This window comes from Podarcis bocagei, assembly GCF_964188305.1.
Source record: "Podarcis bocagei genome assembly, chromosome: 6".
Taxonomy (NCBI): Eukaryota; Metazoa; Chordata; class Lepidosauria; order Squamata; family Lacertidae; genus Podarcis; species Podarcis bocagei.
Genome location: NC_138130.1, coordinates 102192533 through 102215702, shown reverse-complemented (window position 1 = coordinate 102215702; position 23170 = coordinate 102192533). Strand labels below are relative to the sequence as shown.

General features: G+C 45.2%; 1 protein-coding gene across 1 annotated transcript in view; it reads right to left on the bottom strand.

Annotated features, from left to right (window-relative positions):
- Window positions 1-1346: 1346 nt before the first annotated feature.
- The window catches only part of PPME1 (protein phosphatase methylesterase 1), a gene marked incomplete at its 3' end in the record, with an annotated part of 43037 nt that continues 21213 nt past the window's right edge, over window positions 1347-23170 (bottom strand). The window contains exons 7-13 of the mRNA XM_081197520.1: window positions 22675-22765; window positions 21333-21398; window positions 18151-18280; window positions 16172-16301; window positions 6951-6995; window positions 3779-3843; window positions 1347-1418 (exon numbers count right to left, since the gene is read on the bottom strand). Of these exons, the coding sequence (XP_081053646.1) occupies window positions 1347-1418; window positions 3779-3843; window positions 6951-6995; window positions 16172-16301; window positions 18151-18280; window positions 21333-21398; window positions 22675-22765 (599 nt within the window). The remainder of the gene's footprint in view (window positions 1419-3778; window positions 3844-6950; window positions 6996-16171; window positions 16302-18150; window positions 18281-21332; window positions 21399-22674; window positions 22766-23170) is intronic.

Below are 23170 nucleotides of genomic sequence, written 5' to 3'. Positions count from 1 at the left end.
GAGGTGAGCGGGGCTGAGAGACTTCAGAGAAGTGTGACTGGCCCAAGGTCACCCAGCAGCTGCAGGTGGAGGAGCGGAGACACGAACCCGGCTCACCAGATTATGAGTCCACCGCTCTTAACCACACCACCACACTGGCTCTCTGGTTTGGGAGTGGCGGGCAGGCTGTGCACCGTTGCCCCGTGCTCCTGGGCTGCTCTTTGGGGGTGGGGGTGGGGAGCCCCACCGCTCTGCCAGTAGCCTCCTCTTTCCCCTGGGAAGGTTTGGGAGCCATGGCCCCTGTCCATCCCTCCACTACGGCTCGCCATGGCTCCCCTTCCTTCCCTCCTCCCTGGCTCGCTTTAAAGCAGCAAATTGCCGTCTCTCAGTGCCTCCTAATTCAACTGCAAAGGCTTGATTGCCTAACTGGATTCTGAGCTCCGTTTGAAGTTCAAAAATATTAAGTTTGGGGATTTCTTCAAGCAGCAGTTTTGCGGAACTAGTCATAAATACATGCAAAGCATCTCCACAAGCCAGTACAGTGGTACCTGGGATTAAGTACTTAATTCGTTCCGGAGGTCCGTTCTTAACCTGAAACTGTTCTTAACCTGAAGCACCACTTTAGCTAATGGGGCCTCCTGCTGCTGCCGCGCCGCCGGAGCACGATTTCTGTTCTTATCCTGAAGCAAAGTTCTTAACCTGAAGTACTATTTTTGGGTGAGCGGAGTCTGTAACCTGAAGCGTATGTAACCCAAGGTACCACTGTACAGTGGGCGCTCGGGTCACGAACGTGATCCGTGCTGGATGCACATTGCTCCTCTAAATTCCCCTGGTGAGTAAGAACTGGAAAGGGCTGAGAAGCATGCAGCCGCTCTCTGACAAAGAGATTGGGCTGGTATATAGTAATATACAGTGGTACCTCAGGTTAAGTACTTAATTCGTTCCAGAGGTCCGTACTTAACCTGAAACTGTTCTTAACCTGAGGTACCACTTTAGCGATTTCTGTTCTCATCCTGAAGCAAAGTTCTTAACCTGAGGTACTATCTCTGGGTTAGCGGAGTCTGTAACTTGAAGCGTCTTTAACCTGAAGCGTCTGTAACCCGAGGTACCACTGTAATAGTGAGCTCAACTAAAACCGAACAGCCACCTGGCTCAATAACAGTTTGACCTGCACAGCTCTTTCCATCCGATCAGTGCTATCTGGGCAAGTTCAGTCAGATGTGATAATAATGCATTTTCTTTTTTCAGGCATTGCAGGAAACTACCCCCCCCCCCGGTTGTATTTCAGGAGGGCAGGAACAGCGCCACGTGGGCGACTTTTGTGCAAGGGAAGAGGCCGGTCTAGGGCTGCTTTTGCCCGACGAGCCTCACCATTGGAATCCACCGATGGGCTCTGTAAACCTGTGACGGATCAGGAACGTGGCGACGGCTTCGGCAACCTGGAAGAGAGCATCCAGAGATGTTGAAAGAGAAAACAGAAAGGCTTGCATGTGAAGGGAGCCCTGAATATGCCCTGCCTCCCTGAAAACTATCCGGGGCACTGTATAAATAAATTTATTGATTAATCGATTAATATTCTACAGTCTTTTAAATGTGTTTGCAGGAGGAGGTTGCTATTGCTTTGCTGTTTGTGTTTTAACTACAGTATTTGTGTTTTCATCTAGCAGTAGCTAGACGGGTGACTGGGAGCAGCAGCCGAGACCACATAACATTTGAAAGACCTACATTGGCTCCCAAGCACAATTCAAAGTGTTGGTGCTGACCTTGAAAGCCTGAAACAGCCTCAGTCCAGTATACCAGAAGGGGTGTCTCCACCTCCATCATTCTGCCTGGACACTGAGGTCCAGCTCCGAGGGCCTTCTGGCGGTTCCCTCCCTGCGAGAAGTGAGGTTACAGGGAACCAGGCAGAGGGCCTTATCGGTGGTGGCACCCGCCCTGTGGAACGCCCTCCCTTCAGATGTCAAAGTGAACAACAACTACCAGACTTTTAGAAGACATCTGAAGGCAGCCCTCTTTAGGGAAGCTTTTAATGTTTGATGCATTACTGTATTTTACTATGTTGTTGGAAGCCGCCCAGAGTGGCTGGGGAAGCCCAGCCAGAGGGGCGGGGTATAAATAAATTATTATCATCATCATCATCATCATCATCATCATCATCATCATCTCGTTAACCACCCTGAGATCTTCCAATGAAGGTCAGTTTATAAATCTAAAACAAACAAACAAATATTCCGCACCCCTCCTCTTAAACCTTCTCCTTAGAAGCAACTGGTCAGTCAGACGGATAATAATAATAATAATATTTTTATTTCTACCCTGCCTTTCCCGGTTTAAAAACTGGGCTCAGGGCGGCTAACAGCAAATATAAAACACTTCAGAGGTCGCTACAGGGCCAGGTTTAAGGTGTTGCTCTTAGCATAAAAGGTAAAGGGACCCCTGACCATTAGGTCCAGTCGCGGACGACTCTGGGGTTGCGGCGCTCATCTCGCTTTATTGGCCGAGGGAGCCGGCGTACAGCTTCCGGGTCATGTGGCCAGCATGACTAAGCCGCTTCTGGCGAACCAGAGCAGCGCACGGAAACACCATTTACCTTCCCGCCGGAGCGGTACCTATTTATCTACTTGCACTGGTGTGCTTTCGAACTGTCGCGTATTCCACGCGGCGTTTTCAGCAAAACACTAAGAGTTCCAGGTTTTTCAGTGCAGTCCTTTTTTAATGTGAGCTATATACAGGCATTTACAAAAGAAACAGTCCATGCAGAGTACTTACAAACGAAGTGGTTTAACCCACAGCGCCACCCGCGTCCCTGCTCTTAGCATACAAAACCCTTAACAACTTGGGATCAATTTACCTGCAAGATTGCCTTGCCCCACGTGTGCCCACCTGACTGCTGCAGTCGGCGCTGCTACAGGTGTCCCGTAATACCTGCTCTGTATTTGTAAGAACTCGATCTTTTGGTGCGGCCGCTCTTACACACTGGAACTCCCTGCCTTTTGATATCAGGCAGAGCTTTCACTGTACAGACATACCTTGGAAGTCGAACGGAATCCGTTCCGGAAGTCCGTTCGACTTCCAAAAACGTTCAGGAACCAAGGCACAGCTTCCGATTGGCTGCGGAATAATAATAATAATAATAGTAATAATAATTTATTATTTGTACCCCGCCCATCTGGCTGGGTTTCCCCAGCCACTCTGGGCGGCTTCCAACAAAGATGAAAGATACACTAAAATGTCACATATTAAAAACTTCCCTGAAAAGTCTGGTAGAATGCGGGGATTCGAAAGCACCTGCAGCCAATTGGAAGCCACGGAAGTCGCGTCGGACATTCGGGTTCCAAAGAACGTTCGAAAACCAGAACAATCACTTCCGGTTTTCGATCGTTCAGGAGCCAAAAGGTTCCGACTCCCAAGGCTTTTGAAAACCAACGTACAACTGTACTGTTTTCGGGACCTGCTAAAAGCAAGCCAACCCATCTGCTTCGAAAGTTGACGCAAGCCGTAATAATAATTATACAATAATAATTTATTATTTACACCCTGCCCATCTGGCTGGGCTTCGTGATCCATTAACTTTTCCCGAATGTCTTAAATTACCGTTACTGATTTTTCTCAGGGATCCTTTTATGGTCTATCTTTTCTTAGTTAACTGCTTTGAGGTTGCTAGGGTTATTTTTTACCCCCCCACTCAAGCAGGGTATAAATAAAAAATAAATACATTTTGCAAAAACAAAACAAAACATGGGGGGCGAAAACTGTAATTCTGCCCTCAAAGCCACAGCTGTTCCAAAACGTCACTCACTTTGTCTGGAGCGTCTTCGTGGACTGCGTGGCCGCACTGCGGAAGAACTTGCATCTGGAATTTCCCTGCAAGGGGGCAAGAGAGGGTGAGGCAAGACTCCCAGAATCCTTTGCTCCCGGCCTTCTGCTTTTGACTCCATGGTTCATAGGCAGGGAGGAGGCGGCGGCAGCCCAAGACATGGTTTTTTCCTCCTAAGGTAAAGTACAGTGGTACCTTGGTTCTCAAACACCTTGGTACTCAAACAACTTGGAACCCAAACACTGCAAACCCGGAAGTAAATGTTCCGGTTTGCAAACTTTTTTCAGAAACCGAACATGCTCCGTTTTGAGTGCCACACTTCCGTTTTGAGTGTTACACCGAGGTCTGTCTGTTTTTGCTATTTATTTTGCGCTTTTGTTTTTTGCAGCTCTTTTTTGTGACTGTGTGGAACCCAGTTCAGCTACTGATTGATTGTGTGACTGCAGTACCTTGTTTATTGCTTTCATTTTTATGGATCAATGGTCTCGTTAGATAGTAAAATCCATGTTAAATTGCTGTTTTAGGGGTTGTTATTAAAAGTCTGGGACGGATTAATCCCTTTTGCATTGCTTTCTATGGGAAAGCACGCCTTGGCTTTGGAACGCTTTGGTTTCAGAACAGACTTCCAGAACGGTTTAAGTTTGAGAACCAAAGTACCACTGTACCTACTTAAAATTTGCATTGGTTCACAGGACGAACAATGATTATCATCAGTGCAGGTAAGAAAAAATAATAATTTTATTTTTTATCTTCTACAATACCATCTTATTTATTTTATAGTACAGTACATTGATTATTGCTTTCATTTTACGGATCAGTGGTCACATGAGATAGTAAAACGTTAAATTGCTGTTTTAGGGGTTGTTCTTAAATGTCTGGAACAGATTAATCCCTTTTGCATTACTTTCTATGGGAAAGCGCGCCTTGGTTTTGGAACGCTTTGGTTTTGGAACGGATGTCCGGAACGGATTAAGTTTGAGAACCAAGGTACCACTGTAGACGGATGCTACCCTGCATCCCGCATACAAAAGCTGACTGAACCAACAGTGGACCCCACTGTGACGTTAACATATGAGAGTGCTGGAGGAGAAATAGTTAAATAGGTTACCCAATCAGGACCCAGGGGGGTGGAGTCAGAGGGGCTATAAAATCAGCTCTGGGAGGGACAAAGGGAGGAGTTCGTTGGGAGTTGGGTGGTTGGTTGGAGTGGGAGTGAATTGGGATAGAGTCTGTGGGTAGGTTGAGTTAGTGTAGCGAAATACGCTGAGTCAGGAACAGTTAGGAGCTAGGAAGACAAGTCAATATCTGAGAGGTGGTTTAATGAGTGAGAGCAGGTAGCGGAAGTTATAGGTCTGGATAGGCACCCCATGAATGTAATTGACCGATAACGTTTATGAAACCACACGCTTGTTAAACTGCAATAAATAAACAGAAGTTTATGTTCCAATTTAACCCTGACTGGACTCAGTATTGTACCAGGTAGGGCCTGGGTGGTGGTAAAAGCGACCCCTGACCATTAGGTCCAGTTGTGACCGACTGGGGTTGCGGCGCTCATCTCGCTTTACTGGCCGAGGGAGCCAGCGTACAGCTTCCGGGTCATGCGGCCAGCAGGACTAAGCCGCTTCTGGCAAGCCAGAGCAGAGCACGGAAACGCCGTTTACCTTCCCACCGGAGTGGTACCTATTTATCTACTTGCACTTTGACGTGCTTTCGAACTGCTAGGTTGGCAGGAGCAGGGACCGAGCAACGGGAGCTCACCCGGTCGCGGGGATTCGAACTGCCAACCTTCTGATCGGCAAGTCCTAGGCTCTGTGGTTTAACCCACAGCGCCACCCGCATCCCTGGGTGGTGATAGCGAGAAATAAATTGGTGGCACAGGGATCAATAGATGGTGTAATGTCCGGGGACCCCTGTGTGATCGCCACACCCACTAGTAATGGGATAGCATCCTCCAGCACACCTGGGGAGCTGCAGCAGCCACTTAGCTGAGGAATCTCTGTGCGAGAGGCCTCAGGAGCTTGTCTCACTCTGCACCCGAAGCCACCTGAATTCTGCAAACCCGAATGCTGCAATGGTCTACATGCAAGTTACGGGGATTTGCATTCTGGGTGGGGCCAAGCACCCAGGAGTAGTGCCAAAGCCCACCCACAACCGACGGAAATTTCAGTACAGCTTCCTCCCAGGCTTTTGGGATTAAATGCACTTTCAAACGTATCCGGTCAGGCTTAAGGACTAGGAACTTGTCTCCATCCCTTAAACCAGGCATGTCCAACAGGTCGATCGCGATCTACTGGCCTATCACAGGATGTCCCGGGTCGATCTTTGTTTTTTGTTTTAATGTAATATTTATTAAATCCTGGTTGATCTTTGGACCCCCCTGAGAAATCCCCACCAAAAACAAACAAGAAAAAAACAACTCAACAACACTGGCTCCCCAAAAATGGCTCAACGACCCTGGTCAATCCTTCAATGACAATGGGCAAATCAGTGCCAGTTCTTTTATACTGTGAGTAGATTGCAGTCTCTTGGGAGTTGGACATGCCTGCTTTAAATAATCCCAATTAAATACAGTGGTGCCTCGCAAGACGAAAAGAATCCGTTCTGTGATTCTCTTCGTCTAGCGGTTTTTTCGCCTTGCGAAGCAAGCCCATTGAAGGATTAGCGGATTAGCGCTATTAGCGGCTTTTAGCGGCTTATCTGCTGATCGGATCAGCTGATAAGCGGCTTAGAAAAAGGGGGGGGGGAGGAAAAAAAACCAGCAGGAACTCGCAAGACATTGTCATCTTGCGAAGCAAGCCCAGGGGAAATTCGTTTTGCGAAGCACCTCCAAAACGGAAAACTCTTTCGTCTAGCGAGTTTTCCGTCTTGCGAGGCATTCGTCTTGCGGGGCACCACTGTAATCCGAATTTTTTTAAAAAAATCCGAATTAAAAAATAGCACTTTTGAACGACAGCATGCGTTCAGACAACACCCTAGTCCCCAGCTTTAAGAACTCTAATTGCCAAGCAAAGGGCCGATCTATCGGAGGTCATTGTTTGAATGACATTATCCAGAACTGGCTACCACCATCCCTGCCTCCTGCTAGATCCCTCAAAAGGCAATCCCTGTGATCCTCTTGGAATCCAATCAGAGCCCAGGACATCAGCATATTTACCTTGCATCTGGCCAATGGTTAGATCTTTATCCAGTCTGTCGACACCTAAAAAACGATTCCAGGGCACAGGGATAGAGAGAGAAGGAAGAGAAGGTTTTTTTAAAAAAACATTTCAAGTTATTTGGCCCTGCTGGAAGTCCTGCAAATGGGGGGGGGGGGGTTTGGAGAAGAAGAGAAGGGGCGAAGCATAATCCAGAATTTGCTGGAATTTCTGTTTTATTAAGGACGGGAGACAATTGACACAGGGCTCAGGGACGTTCTCTCTGCCCATCAACTTAAAAAAAGGACACTTAAAGCCAAATTAGAATACGTGAAACATTTTTGCACAACCCCCTCTCCCTTACAACAGCTGTGGTTGCTGATGGGAGTTGTAGCCCAAGGCCGTTTACCTTTTTATTTTTAGTTGCTGCTTCGTTAACAGTGTTTTAACGTTTTCACAACGGCGATTTCTTAATTGTTCTACGTTATTTACGCTGCATTTGCGATGATCCGTCGTGTTCCGGCACACTATATTTATTTATGGTGTGTGAGCCGCTTTGGGATTCATTTGAACAAAAAACAGTGTAGAAATATAAGAAATAAAATCTATTGGCAGAACTGGCACAACCACAGGTTCCGCTTTTTGGTCGTTTACAGTGTGTCAGCACCCGAACTTTGGAACTTCCTGCCTATTGAGATCAAGGAGCCTTCTCTGTACTCTTTACGGAGCCTGCTAAAAACATTCAGACAAGCCTACCATGATGCTTAGAAAGTCATGGCAATTTTAATGTTTTTCTGTGTGTCTTAAATTGCTGTAGCGATTTTTTTCATGATTTTCTTGTTTTATTCTTCTGGTAAACCGCTTTGATTGTGTTTTTTTCTTCATCTTCTTTTTAGACAAGTGGCGTTTAATTTTAAGAAATACAGTGGTACCTCAGTTTTCGAACAGCTTAGTTCTCAAATTACTTGGAACCTGAACACTGAAAACCCGGAAGTGAGTGTTCTGGTTTTCGAACTTGGGTTGGGAAGCCAAACATGCTCCGTTTTCAGTCCTGAGCTTCCGCTTTTAGTGTTGCGCTGCTAATTTGCTTCCTGCCAATGAAATTGAAAAGTTTCTCTTCCGTTTTTAGTGTTGCACTGCTAATTTGCATCCTACCATTCCGACAGAAGTCTTCCGTTTCTAATTGCAGCGTTCTGGGGTGATGTTTGGAGCTTATATTTGGTGCTTTTGTTTTTGCATTTATTTATTTATTGGCGTTATTGTTTGTGTGGCTTTTTCGTTTCTGTGACTGTGTGGAACCCAATTCAGCTACAGAATGACTGATTGTGCGACTGCAGAAATGGATAAAAGCAGAAAAGGCAAGAGAACCATTAACATTGTTTATTGCTTTCATTTTGTGGATTAATGGTCACATTAGATAGTAAAATTCATGTTAGATTGCTGTTTTAGGGACTGGGTTTTAATCTTCTGGAACGGATGAATCCCTTTTGCACTGCTTTCTATGGCAAAGTGCGACTTGGTTTCGGAAAGCTTTGGTTTTGGAATGGACTTCCAGAACGGATTAAGTTTGAGAACCGAGGTAGTTTTTGTCCAAACGAGAGATTCAGGATATCCAGTGCTCTCCTCTGTTCTGCAAGTACGTCCACAGTCCCCTTCTGTAGGTCCTCCTGATATCTTGCCAGAAATTTGTCTTTATCTTGAATTGTCTTTATTTTCACTTTCTTTGCCTTGTAGTCGAATGACAGTCCTTGTGGGAATTCCCACCTGAAGCGGATCTGATTTTTCTTTAACAAAAGCACCAAATCCTTGTAGAAGTTTCTTAAGTCCAAGATATATTTTGGTATGTCTTTAAAAATCTGTACTGCTGAATTTCCAATTTGGAGGGCTTTTCCAAAGTGTAGTCCTAAAATTTTATCTCTTTCCTCCTTAGATCTGAGTGTGATCAAACAATCTCTTGGTGTCTTTCTATCTTGCTTTTTGCCGAGTCTAAAGGCAGTTGTGATTTTAAAATCGTCTTCCTCCAAGTCCCAGCAATCCGCAAACTCCCGTGTCAAATATTCCACAAGGTTGTCACTTTCATTCTCCGGAATCAGTCTTAATTTTAAGTTTCTCTCTTTCCTCTGTAACTCCCACAAGGCCAAGGTTGCATCATGCTCATAGACCTTCTTGGCAAGTGGCTCTAATTTCTCCTGCGTCTCTCCAGCTGTGGCTTTGGCCTCTTCGGCAATTTGACGCGTGGTGGCATTTTCCTCGACCAATTTATTTATAGATTCTGTATTCTGGTTTAATCTTGTTGATATTTCTGTTAATTTTTGTGTGTTCTCTGAAGTCTGTTTTGTCAAAGACTCCAGAGTCTGGTTTATCTTAAGCAAAGCTTCTGTCACAGCTTCCATAGAAACGGCTGCTCCTTTGTCCTGTCCTGTTGTTCCAGCTAGTCCGGCTGTTACGCCTAAGATCGAACCTCTTCTCTTTGCTTGTTGCAGCTGCAGCTGTTGCTGTTGTTGTTGCTTGGTCTTGGCTCTTGTAGTTATCTCTTCTTGTGGCCCACTCATGTCAAGGTCAATTCCCACGGGATTTATTCTCCCTTGGAAAATTCCACTGTCTTAGGCCGTGCTGGACTTCACTTTATCCTCTAGAGGGAGCAAATCAAAATGGCCATAGAAGGAAATTTCAAAATACATGAACAAAGGAGACCATCCAGGATGTAGAAAGAAAGGAGATTAACCCAGTCAAAATCAATGTTACTAAAGTCTTATAGCTTCCAATTGCCACAGTTGCCCAATATACTGTTTATACTGTTTCTTCTTAAAATGTACAAAAGTCAGGCACTGTGGAAACTTTGTATCAAGGTGTCACTTCACAGGGAAAAGTCAGCTCAATGTACTAAGAAGGCAGACCGTTTCAGACTTTCAAGTAGATGAGATAGCAGAGGTTTTTTCCTTCAAATAAGTCATGCAGTTAATGGTCAAATTCGCCTCCCCTCTGCCCTGCTTGCTAGAGGGGAGATCAAAGGTTTAAATGTCCGGTTTAGCTGATCAAAGGATGAATTTAAACGGATGCAGGTTTAGAGCTCCGTTGCTTTCACTTTCATGCAGTCGGGGGGAGGCAGACTTCCTTTGTTTAAATCTCCCCCGTTTTTAGCCCAATTTTTAAAATTAAGAAAAGTCCCAGTTATTTTTCAGTTCTTACTCACGGGGAATCAGTCCAAATTTCTTTTCAGGAAGGAATCGGCGCTCTCCGCTTATGGAGACCACCGTCAGAAGAAGAGCAACAACTTGGAGCTGTTGGAGGAGCCTTAAGAAAATAACAAGATGGCTCTGCAATTCCTTAGTTGGAATTGTAATGGACTGAATGGGCCTTTGAAGAGAAGACAAGTATTTCATATTTTGAACAGAGAACAATTGGATTTGATATGTTTACAAGAAACTCACATAACTAGAGCCCACAGGAGATTACTTACAAATAAAAGGTTAGGACAAGAATTTGTCTCATCAGACAAAGTTAAGAAGAGGGGAGTGGTAATATATGTGAAGGAGAAATGGGCTCCAAAAATGATATTTAAAGATGAACAAGGGAGATATCTGGCTGTGGAGATACAAGTACAAGGAGAAAAACTTTTAGTTGTTGGAATTTATGCACCAAATGAAGGCAAATCTGACTTCTTTAAGGGACTTCATGAAACTTTGACGGACTATCTGGATTATAATATGATAATCATGGGAGACATGAATGGCGTGGTCTCCACTAATATGGACAAGGCACAAAGACTAACAGTCACTAAAGAAGGGAGACTCCCCAAGACTTTCTTTGAAATGACAGAAAACATGGACTTGATAGACATTTGGAGAACAAGGAACCCTCTGGAGAGAGAGGGAACCTTCTTCTCCCAAGCAATGATGACCTGGACCAGAATTGACCAAATCTGGGTTACTAGTGGATTGGCTCCAAAGATTAAGAAAGTGGAAATCTGCCCAAAAACTTGCTCCGACCATAACGCCGTGAAGATGGAGATGAAACTCACAATAACCGGTCAATTTAGATGGAGAATGAATGACACCCTCTTTCGAGATAAGGAGATTCTCACGAAGGCCCAAAAGACCTTAAAAGACTATTTTGAAATAAATTTGAGGACTGACGTGGAGAAAAGAGTGATCTGGGACGCAAGTAAAGCTGTTATGAGAGGATTTTTGATTCAACAAAATTCAATAAAGAGGAAAAAACAAAATGAGAAAAAAGAGAAGATCTTGGAAATGATAAAGGAAGGAGAGAGGAAACTAAGAACAAAACCAAAGTCTCAGGACATTTTAAGAGAGATTAAGTTATATCAAACTCAATATATGGAATTGATGAACCAAGAGATTGAATGGAAGATAAAGCAAATGAAACAAAAGACTTTTGAATCAGCAAATAAATGCGGTAAACTTTTGGCATGGCAATTGAAGAAAAGGCAGAAACTAAATACAGTTACAAGCCTAGAGGTTGATGGAAAGACTATATCTAAACCTAACGAAATTAGAAATTGCTTTCTAAGTTACTTCAAAAAACTTTACACCCAAGGCCCGCAAAATGAAGAAGATATAGACAAATTCCTTGGAAGATATGGATTACAAAATATCTCTCAGCAAAGTAAGATGGATTTGAACCAGAGAATCTCAGAACAAGAGGTAGAGGCTGCCATTCAGAATATGCAACTGGGCAAATCTCCGGGACCAGATGGACTGACTTCTAGATACTACAAATCGTTGAAGGAATGGTTGATTCAACCATTAAGAGAAGTTTGTAATGAGATCCTTGAAGGAAAAAGGGCACCTGAATCGTGGAAAGAGGCATATATCTCACTCATACCAAAGTCAGAGACTGAAAAGACCCAACTTAAGAACTACCGCCCGATATCACTCCTTAATGTGGATTACAAAATTTTTGCAGACATTTTGGCAAAAAGATTTAAAAGAGTTTTGATGGAGAAGATTCATAAAGACCAAGCAGGCTTTCTCCCTAAAAGACACCTAGCGGACAATGTAAGGAATGTAATAGACATTTTGGAAAAGCTGGAGGTGAATATAAACACTAAAGCAGTATTGATCTTTGTGGATGCGGAGAAAGCCTTTGATAATATCTCTTGGAGTTTTATGAGGAAGAATCTTCATGGGATGGGGGTAGGCCAGGGTTTTGAGAATGGTATGGCTGCAATATATTCCGAACAAAAAGCTAAGCTGATTGTAAATAATGTTGTGACTGAGGAACTTAAGATAGAAAAAGGAACTCGGCAGGGGTGCCCAATTTCCCCATTACTTTTCATTTCGGTTCTGGAGGTGTTGCTGAATATGATAAGAAATGACCAGCAGGTCAAAGGTGTGCAGGTCGGAGCTAAACACTACAAGTTAAGAGCGTATGCAGATGACCTAGTATTGACTTTGCAAGAGCCAAACACTAGTACGAAAAGGGTTTTAGAAATAATTCAACAATTTGGCCAGGTGGCTGGATTTAAGTTGAATAAACAAAAAACTAAAGTCTTAGGGAAAAACCTAACAGATATGGAAAAGGAGAAGTTTCAGGAGGAAACAGGTTTGACAGTGGTTAAGAAAGTCAAATACCTAGGGGTTTATTTAACACCTAAGAATGTTAATTTGTATAAGGACAATTATGAAAAATGTTGGTCAGAGATTAAAAAAGATCTAGAAATATGGTCAAATCTGAAACTGTCAATGTTAGGCCGAATTGCAGTAATTAAAATGAATGTATTGCCTAGAATGTTATTCTTGTTTCAGACCTTGCAGATTCTTGATAAGATGGAATGTTTTAAGAGGTGGCACAAAGACATTTCGAAATTTGTCTGGCAGGGCAAAAAGCCCCGAATTAAATTCAAAATACTGACTGACGCTAAAGAAAGAGGGGGTTTTGCCCTGCCGGACCTAAAATTGTACTATGAGGCAGCAGCGTTTTGCTGGCTGAAAGAATGGATGCTCCTCGAGAATTCAGACATCTTGGATCTGGAAGGCTTCAATAATGCTTTTGGTTGGCATGCATATCTTTGGTATGACAAGGTTAACAGTACCTTTAAAAATCACATTGTTAGAAAAGCATTATTTAATGTCTGGATAAGATACAAAGACTTATTGGAAAATAAAACCCCTAGATGGGTGTCACCAGTGGAGGCTAAAGCAGTGAAGAAACTCAATATGGAGGTCGGATGGCCGAAGTATTGGGAAATTTTAGAACAGGATGGAGACAAGGTTAAACTACAAAGTCAGGAGAAATTGAAGCACAAAGTAGAAAATTGGTTTCAATATCGCCAGATAATGGAAATTTTTAAACAGGATAGGAAAATCGGTTTTCAAGTGGAGAAATCAAAACTAGAGACCGAATTGTTAGAATCCAATACTAAGAATTTATCTAGAATGTATAACTTGCTGTTGAAATGGAACACACAGGATGAAACAGTTAAATCTGCTATGATTAAGTGGGCGCAGGATGTTGGACACAACATTATGTCAGATGACTGGGAATGGTTATGGAACACCGGTATCAAATTTACGGCATGTAATGCCTTAAAGGAAAACATTATGAAAATGGTATACAGGTGGTACATGACCCCAGTCAAGCTGGCAAAAATCTATCATTTGCCCGATAATAAATGTTGGAAATGTAAAGAGACTGAAGGTACTTTTTATCACCTTTGGTGGACATGCCCGAAGATAAAGGCCTTCTGGGAAATGATCTATAATGAAATGAAAAAGGTACTTAAATGTACATTTTCCAAAAAACCAGAGGCCTTTCTCTTGGGCATTGTCGGCCAATTGGTGACAAAGAAAGATAGAAATTTCTTTATGTATGCCACAACAGCAGCAAGAATACTCATCGCAAAGTATTGGAAGACACAAGATTTACCTACTCTGGAAGAATGGCAGATGAAAGTGATGGACTATATGACACTGGCTGAGATGACAGGCAGAATCCGTGACCAACGTAAAGAGATGGTGGAAGAAGAATGGAAAAAATTTAAGAGCTATCTTAAGGACTACTACAAACTCAACGAATGTTAAAATGTTGTGGTTGCTAGAAGTAACAGGGTACAGGGATACAAGGTTAGATGATAAAGGAGGACTAAGATGACAGAGATTAGAAAGTAACAACTGGGAGTTGCTAGTTCAAAAATGGACACTGGGATGCAGAGAGGGGGGGTATGGGGAAGTCCAAGAAAAGAGGTTTATGAAAATATCTTTGAAAGTATTTTGTATGTTTGTTTTGTTTTTGTGTTTGTTTGTTCTTTTTAAAAAATGCTGTAAAACCAATAAAAATTTATTAAAAAAAAAAAAAAAAAGTTTGAGAACCGAGGTACCACTGTAAATGCTGAATAAATAAAACGGGAGAAGAGCCAGGCATGCAAATGTGACCGTCCAAGTCCCGGCCTGAGCAGCCATTCCTCCCTACCCAAAAGGTGACCGGTACCTTGTAGGAGTGCAAATATCCAGAGATGTAGGGATCAGATGGGATTACTATGAGGAATTATAAAATACAGTGGTGCCTCGCAAGACGAAAAGAATCCGTTCTGTGATTCTCTTCGTCTAGCGGTTTTTTCGTCTTGCAAAGCAAGCCCATTGACGGATTAGCGGATTAGCGATATTAGCGGCTTAGAAAAAGGGGGGGGGGAGGGAAAAAACCCAGCAGGAACTCGCAAGACATTGTCGTCTTGCGAAGCAAGCCCATAGGAAATTCGTTTGCGAAGCACCTCCAAAGCGGAAAACTCTTTCGTCTAGCGAGTTTTCCGTCTTGCGAGGCATTCGTCTTGCGGGGCACCACTGTAAAGGAAAGCCATTGTGTCAGCTATGAAAGCATGGCGTTGACTGGGTTCGATTCATTGACAATAATTTCTGATCAAATCCCACAACCCTCTACTGTCCATTTCTCTTTCTTGACAAGTCACGTATGCAGCCCAGTTGCTTTGCCAGGCATGCATCCTGGGCCATAAAAGATAGTGGGCAGTTTCTTTGATGTAGCTTTTCTGATATGTTAATCTTAGGATATTAATCTCAGGACCAGGAAACAGATTTTCACATGAAGGTGATAATGATCGCTGTCCTCCTGGCCATCCTTATCATGTATATTACTTGTTTATGACCTCCAGGGTTGCTGGATGCACTCCTTTGTAGTTCTGTTATATTTACCCCAGAAGTTGTTGTTGTTGTTTAGTCATGTCCGACTCTTCGTGACCCCCTGGACCAGAGCACGCCAGGCACTCCTGTCTTCCACTGCCTCCCGCAGTTTGGTCAGACTTATGCTGGTAGCTTTGAGAACACTGTCCCACCATCTCGTCCTCTGTCGTCCCCTTCTCCTTGTGCCCTCCATCTGTCCCAACATCAGGGTCTTTTCCAGGGAGTCTTCTCTTCTCCTGAGGTGGCCAAAGTCTTGGAGCCTCAGCTTCAGGACCTGTCCTTCCAGTGAGCACTCAGGGCTGATTTCCTTCAGAATGGATCGGTTTGATCTTCTTGCAGTCCATGGGACTCTCAAGAGTCTCCTCCAGCACCAGAATTCAAAAGCATCCATTCTTCAGCGATCAGCCTTCTTTTTGTGGTCCAGCTCTCACTTCCATACATCACTACTGGGAAAACCATACCTTTAACTACACGGACCTTTGTCAGCAAGGTGATGTCTCTGCTTTTTAAGATGCTGTCTAGGTTTGCCATCGCCTTTCTCCCAAGAAGCAGGCGTCTTTTAATTTCGTGACTGCTGTCACCATCTGAAGTGATCATGGAGCCCAAGAAAGTAAAATCACTCACTGCCTCCATTTCTTCCCCTTCTATTTGTCCCAGAAGTATGCCAGCTTAATTAGCTTTTGTAGTGTAACTTTGTCCCCACGAGGGGTTTGTTGAAATGCTCAGAGGAAATCTGATTGGTTTTTACAACCACGGTGTAAAAAGTTCTTTTGTGCATAAAACGACCTGGGCTGAGGGGTGGAGAGGAATTATTATTAAACACACCATTCCCAGAGTCTTGCTGGTTCAAACCTCTGTGTGTGTTCTTAATAATCAGAGTTCAATCCTTCCTTTGCTTTGGGAATGCCTCAGTACCTGGCTGCAGAATGCTACCTGTAAAAAAAACCCCTTCCTCCCTCACAGGGCAGACAAAGCCAGGGCAATCTGACCTGTGAACAGCGACAAGGAGACTCTCCACAAGGAATTTTTTTGGGGGGGAGTGTCTTTGTGGGGCTTGCAGAAGAAAGCGAAGCGAGAAATACACTTACCGGCCAAAAGGAGCAGCTTGGGAACAGAGCAGTTGAGGAAGAGGTTCGAAAGGCCCCGGAACCAACCATCCCAGTACGTTTCCGTTTTCGCCAGCTCAATCCGCCAAGTGTAGGCCACATCCTTCTTGGTCTTTTTTTCAGGGTGGTAGGGGGGAAAGAAAATGTCCGCTTTAAAACGCCAGAAACACATCATGCGAGCATTGGGTTGCAGTCCTCCAGATCCCAGAGGACTACAAGTCCCATCATCCCTGACCGCTGGGGCAAGGCTGATGGGAGATGGAGCCCAGAAGTGCAGGAAGGCTGCAATGTTTTCCCAAACCCTGATGTATCCCAGACCGGATCCATGGAAGCGTAAGAGGAGGGGAGGTTGCAGTTAATATTATTCCGAGCACAATTCAAAGTGTTGGTGTTGACCTATAAAAGGTAAAAGGTAAAGGACCCCTGGACGGTTAAGTCCAGTCAAAGGCGACTATGGGGTTGCAGCACTCATCTTGCTTTCAGGCCGAGGGAGCCGGCGTTTGTCCACAGACAACTTTCCAGGTCGTGTGGCCAGCAGTACTAAACTGTTTCTGGCGCAACAGGACTCCGTGACGGAAACCAGAGCGCACAGAAATGCCGTTCACCTTCCTGCCGCAGCGGTACCTATTTATCTACTTGCACAGGTGTGCTTTCAAACTGCTAGGTTGGCAGAAGCTCAGACAGAACAATGGGAACTCACCCCCGTCGCAGGGATTTGAACCCTAAATGGCTTATGCCTAGTATACCTGAAGGAACGTCTCCACCCCCATCATTGAACCCGGACACTGAGGTCCAGCTCCGAGGGCCTTCTGGTGGTTCCCTCCCTGAGAGAAGTGAGGTTACAGGGAACTAGGCAGAGGGCCTTCTCGGTGGTGGCACCCGCCTTGTGGAACTCCCTCCCACCAGATGTCAAGGAAATAAACAACGACTTGACTTTTAGAAGACATCTGAAGGCAGCCCTGTTTAGGGACGTTTTTAATGTTTAATGCTGTATTGTGTTTTTAATATTTGGTTGGGAGCCCCCCAGAGTGGCTGGGAAAACCCAGCCAGATGGGCGGGATATAAATAATATATTGTTGTTGTTGTTGGGCGGGGTATAAATAATATGTTGTTGTTGTTGTTCCCATGAGACTGTTTTCATTCAAAACAGTCTGTTCCCCAAAGCCTGTTGGTCTTCACTTGCCAGCAGGAGGACAGCAAGGAAGGAGCCAGTCTGACTTCTCCAGGCAGGGAGTTTCAAAGTTGCCTGGGAGAAGCCACTGCTGAGAAGACCCTGTCTTCCCTGAAGGGCCTCCCTAAAGTTCTCAAAACTCCGGCAGGTTCTTATGGGGAAATACAGTCATTCAGATAACCTGGACCTGAGCCATATAGGGCTTCATAAATCATAATCAGCCCTGTATTTAACCAGGCATCTGTAGGCAACCCTGGTTTGATATTTTATCGTGTTTTTAATATTCTGCTGGGAGCTGCCCAGAGTGGCTGGGGGAACCCAGCCAGATGGGCAGGGTACAAATATACTATTATTACCATTATTATTATTATTAGGCTGCTAAAGAAGTATTCAGAGGTCGTGGGGAAAGAGAGAAGAGACAGCCTGTGGGTCAGGGATGGGGAATACCTGTGATTCTGTAGATGTTGCTATACAGTGGTACCTCTGGTTAAGAACTCAATTTGTTCTGGAGGTCCGTTCTTAACCTGAAACTGTTCTTAATCTGAGGTACCACTTTAGCTAATGGGGCCACACCACCGCCGTTCGATTTCTGTTCTCATCCTGAAGCAAAGTTCTTAACTGAGGTACTATTTCTGGGTTAGCGGAGTCTGTAACCTGAAGTGTCTGTAACCTGAAGCGTCTGTGACCCAAGGTACCACTGTACTCTGACCCCATCACCCCTGCCTGACAGCCCAACAACAGCCAGAGGCCCGCGGTTATTCTCCCAATCCTGACAAGATGCCTTCCTCACCTCTGCGTCATCATCCTTCTTCCTTTTGTTCATGGATTCTCCATTTTCGTCTTCTTCCTCCTCTTCCTCCTCCTCTATGATCCCCTCCACGATGGTTTTGGGACCTCCAGGGCTGGCCGCACCTTCGCACCTGGTTCAAAGGAACAACAAGGAGTGAAGGAGACCTGGACAAGAAGACCTCCAAGTCAATTTGAATCGCTCCACCTTGGCCTTAATGAGACGGGGGGAAATACCAGCGTGTTACATAGGAAACTGAAGTTATCACACCCGATGTAGGTCCCATAATTTTTAGTTTTGGTTTCCGGAAACCCGGGGGCAGAACGCATTTCTTCCTTCCCTGGACGAGAATGTGGGATTTCTGTAAAACTCATTGATTCCCTCCCCCTCATTCTTTTTTCCTTTCTCCTCCTGTGATGAGGCTGTATTTTAATGTTTTAATGTTGTATTCTAATCTTGTTTTTAAGTTGTATTCATTCAGCTTGTTTTTATTATTGGTTGTTAGCCGCCCTGAGCCCGGCCTTGGCTGGGGAGGGTGGGGTAGAAATACATTTTATTATTATTATTATTACTGTCCGTGAGGCCGGCGTCATGGACGCAAGACTGCAGTCTGACCACAAAACTGGTAAAAGCCAGTTGAGCGGAGAACCTAATAGCAGAATGCTAGAGTGAAAAACAACTCCAGATGAGGTACAGGGAGGGTTCTAACAAACAAAGTCGCACCTTGGATTTCAAACTCCTTGGCTCCCGAACAAATTAGCTCCCGGACTGATTTGTGAGCTTTCCGGTTGTCGAACATTCTTTTGGAAGCCAAACGTCCAGTGGGGCTTCGGATTGGCTGCAGGAGCTTCCTGCAGCCAATCCGAAGCTGCGCTTTGGTTTCCAAACGCTTTGGAAGTCGAACGGACTTCTGGAACGGAACCCGTTCGACTTCCAAGCTACGACTGTACAGCAAAAATAAATCGGTTGAGTAAAGTTGATTTTTGAGGACTGTGGTTGGATGAAGAGATGGAACAGCTCTCCACATTTCCACTAATACAGTGGTACCTCGGGTTAAGTACTTAATTCGTTCTGGAAGTCCATTCTTAACCTGAAACTGTTCTTAACCTGAAGCACCACTTTAGCTAATGGGGCCTCCCGCTGCCGCCACCGCATGATTTCTGTTCTAATCCTGAAGCAAAGTTCTTAACCCGAGGTACTATTTCTGGGTTAGTGGAGTCTGTAACCTGAAGCGTCTGTAACCCAAAGTACCACTGTACAGTGGTGCCCCGCAAGACGAATGCCTCGCAAGACGGAAAACTCACTAGACGAAAGAGTTTTCCGTTTTGGAGGTGCTTCGCAAAACGAATCTCCTATGGGCTTGCTTTGCAAGATGACAATGTCTTGCGAGTTCCTGCGGGGGTTTTTTCCTCCCCCCGCCTTTTCTAAGCCGCTAAGACGCTTATCAGCTGATCCGCTAATCCGCTAAGCGCTGCTAATAGCGCTAATCCGCTAATCCATCAATGGGCTTGCTTCGCAAGACGAAAAAACCGCTAGACGAAGAGAATCACAGAACGGATTCTTTTCGTCTTGCGAGGCACCACTGTATAGAGTGCATCATAATGCAAAGATCTCACAGATTCTCTGGTCTCTATCCTCTAAAGCATTACTGAATAAAGTCTGAACGACTGGATAAGTGTTGTGAGCCTCTGTACTTGAAACCCCAAGGGAAATTTCTCCCAGAATGGGTAAACAGGGATTAAGGGGCATGGAAGTATTTAAAGATAAAGGTTTGGATTTGGAAGACCGCAATGTGGCCCCACTCAAAACAGGGCTTTCAAGCCCCCCTCCCCCAATATTCCTACTACGCTTCAGGAAAAGTCACAGCGCCCGGCTGTCCGGCAAAGGGGAGGCATTTTCCGAGTCAGAATTGTATGTATTGTTAAAGTATTTTTTGGCTGTGCCTTTTAAAAACAATGCCCGCATAATAATAATAAATAATAATAATTTTTTATTTATATCCTGCCCTCCCCAGCCGAAGCCGGGCTCAGGGCGGCTAACAACAATAAAATAATACAACATTCTAAAATCATTTCATTAAAAAATTACTTCAAATCAAATTGATGGCAACCATTGGGATGGAGTTCTGTGAAGATTGCCAAAGGAGGGAGTCAGGCTGTGCCCTGACCAAAGGCCTGGTGGAACAGCTCTGTCTTGCAGGCCCTGCGGAAAGATGTCAAGTCCCGCAGGGCCCTAGTCTCTTGGGACAGAGCGTTCTACCAGATCGGAGCCACAGCCGAAAAAGCCCTGGCTCTAGTTGAGGCCAGCCTAACTTCTCTGTGGCCTGGGACCTTCATGATGTTTTTATTTGAAGACCGTAAGTTCCTCCGTGGGACATACCAGGAGAGGCAGTCCCGTAGCTACGAGGGTCCTAGGCCGTATAGGGCTTTAAAGGTTAAAACCAGCACCTTAAACCTGATCCTGTACTCCACTGGGAGCCAGTGCAGCTGGTATAGCACCGGGTGAATGTGATCTCGCAGCGAGGACCCCGTAAGGAGTCTCACCGCGGCATTCTGCACCCGCTGGAGTTTCTGGGTCAGTCTCAAGGGGAGCCCCATGTAGAGCGAGTTACAGTAATCCAGTCTGGAGGTGACCGTCGCGTGGATCACAGTGGCTAGGTCAGGGCAAGAGAGGTAAGGAGCCAACTGCTTAGCTTGGCGGAGATGGAAAAATGTCGCCTTTGTTATAGCTGTAATCTGCACCTCCATGGAAAGGGAGGTGTCAAAGATTACACCCAAACTCTTAACGAACGGTGCTGGCACTAATTGCGCCCCCGCAAGAGATGGGAGTTGCCCCCCCAATCCCATATTATCCCGTCCCAGCCAGAGGACCTCTGTCTTCGAAGGATTTAACTTCAACCGGCTTTTGCTCCTTCTGCTGTGGCTGATAACCCTATGCTGCCTTTGATGTTATCTACAGACACCCCCCAAAAGAAAATAAAAATCTAAACTACCTGACTGGGGTTCCTCAGAGGGATTTTGCGGAGAGCACACACACTGTTAAGTTGCAATCCAAACCCCAGAAGATCGGTTCCTGCGGGAATGTCGCAGCCATGATGAGAAGCTCCCGCCACCATTTCACACATCCATGTACGAAAACGGGGCAGAAAGAGACGATAAACGGCAACTGAAGAAGGCACGACTTACTGTTTGACTTGGCCAACCATAGAAACCCTGGCAGATTCAAGATTCCGTATCTGTCCGCTCTTTACACTAGAGAAAGAGAAAAGGAAACAGCCATTAGATGAGGGTTAGTTACCGCCAGGGTGGATAAAAATCAATTTATTTATTTTTATTTAATTTTTTTTATTTTTTGGATTTAAATTGGATTTTTAAAAAAATGCGTTTGGAGGGGAAATCTTTTTAAAGATCGTTTTCTATTTAAGTTACATTATAGTCCAAAGGCTATTCTTCAGGAAATAAGGATTTGTTTTAAGTTTTTCATGTCTGCTAAAACTCAGTCTAAGGTTTGTCCGTTTTTTGTTTTTTTTTAATTAACCACATCAGTTAACAAACATGGATACATATGCCATAGTGTTATTGTTTTAGTTCAATAAATTGTTTCAATTGTTATTAAGGAAATGGTTATTTTTCTCCTTCCAATAAAGTACAGCAGAAAAGTTGTCCAAATATAAACAGGTAACTTGTTAAACCTCACAATAATTTCATAATTATGTCAGTGTATTTCTAATAGTATAACCAAATCAGTACCGTATTTTTCGCCCTATAGGACGCACCGGCCCATAGGACGCACCTAGATTTTGGGGGGTGGGGGGAAAGAAAGGAAAAAAAATTATTCCCCCCCCCCAGGCGCGGGGCTGAGTAAGCTCGGGCTTTGGCAGCTTTGGCATCACTCTGGGAGCTTGTGGGGCTGGGGGCGGGGAAAGCGGAACTTCCCCCTCCCCCAGCCCCCAGAACGGGACCCAGAGCCATGTGGAAGCTGCATGCAGCTTTGGCATCGCTCTGGGAGCCTGCGGGGCTGGAGGAGGGGAAAGCCCTCCGCCAGCCTTCTCCCGCTGTCCCCCGAGTTTGCGGGGCTGGCGACGGGGAGGAGCAGGCTTCTCCCCCCCCCCGCCAGCCTTCTAGCCAAGTCGGGGGACAGCGGGAAAGGCGCGCTGCGCCTCTCCCGCTGTCCCCCGAGTTTGCGGGGCTGGCGACGGGGAGGAGCAGGCTTCTCCCCCCCCCCCGCCAGCCTTCTAGCCAAGTTGGGGGACAGCGGGAAAGGCGCGCCACGCCTCTCCCGCTGTCCCCCGAGTTTGCGGGGCTGGCGACGGGGCTCTCCTGAAGCCTGGAGAGCAAGAGGGGTCGGTACGCACCGACCCCTCTTGCTCTCCAGGCTTCAGCGAAAGCCTGCATTCGCCCCATAGGACGCACACACATTTCCCCTTCATTTTTGAAGAGAGAGAATGAATTGCTTTCCTAGTAAATGGGCTGTAAATGGGCTCCCTTTGCGATGGGCTGCGTAAGATGCGCAAAGTTTCCCCTTTACCTCCATTCGATGGCGTTCTCCAGAGATTTGAATGTCTTTGGGCGACTCCGAAGGAAATTCTGCATGCTGTTGAGGGCATCCATGGCTGTGCCTATGAACAAGAAAGGGGGAGAATCTGGCATGAAGCAAACCAGTGTTTTACAGAGGAGATGATATCCAAACCTACATAACTGTGACTGGGATGAAATGAAGGGTGCCCATTCATACTCCCCCTATCCTTATACCCCCATAGCAGTGTTTCCTTTTGAATCATGAGGTCTAGAAACTTACTTGCTTTTCAAAAAAAAGTTTCTAGGGCTCATGATTTAAATAGAAAAACTGCCTAGGTCCCAACTAAAGAAGAATGGCAACTAAAGCCAACAGAATATGAGCTGCTTTGCAGACCTAACATATAGAATAAGAGAACAAGAAGAACATACCGTATTTTTCGTATTTTCCCGCTGGGCTCTGGAAGCTTTGGGTTCCTTTCGACCTGCTCTTTGGGGCTGGGGGGGGG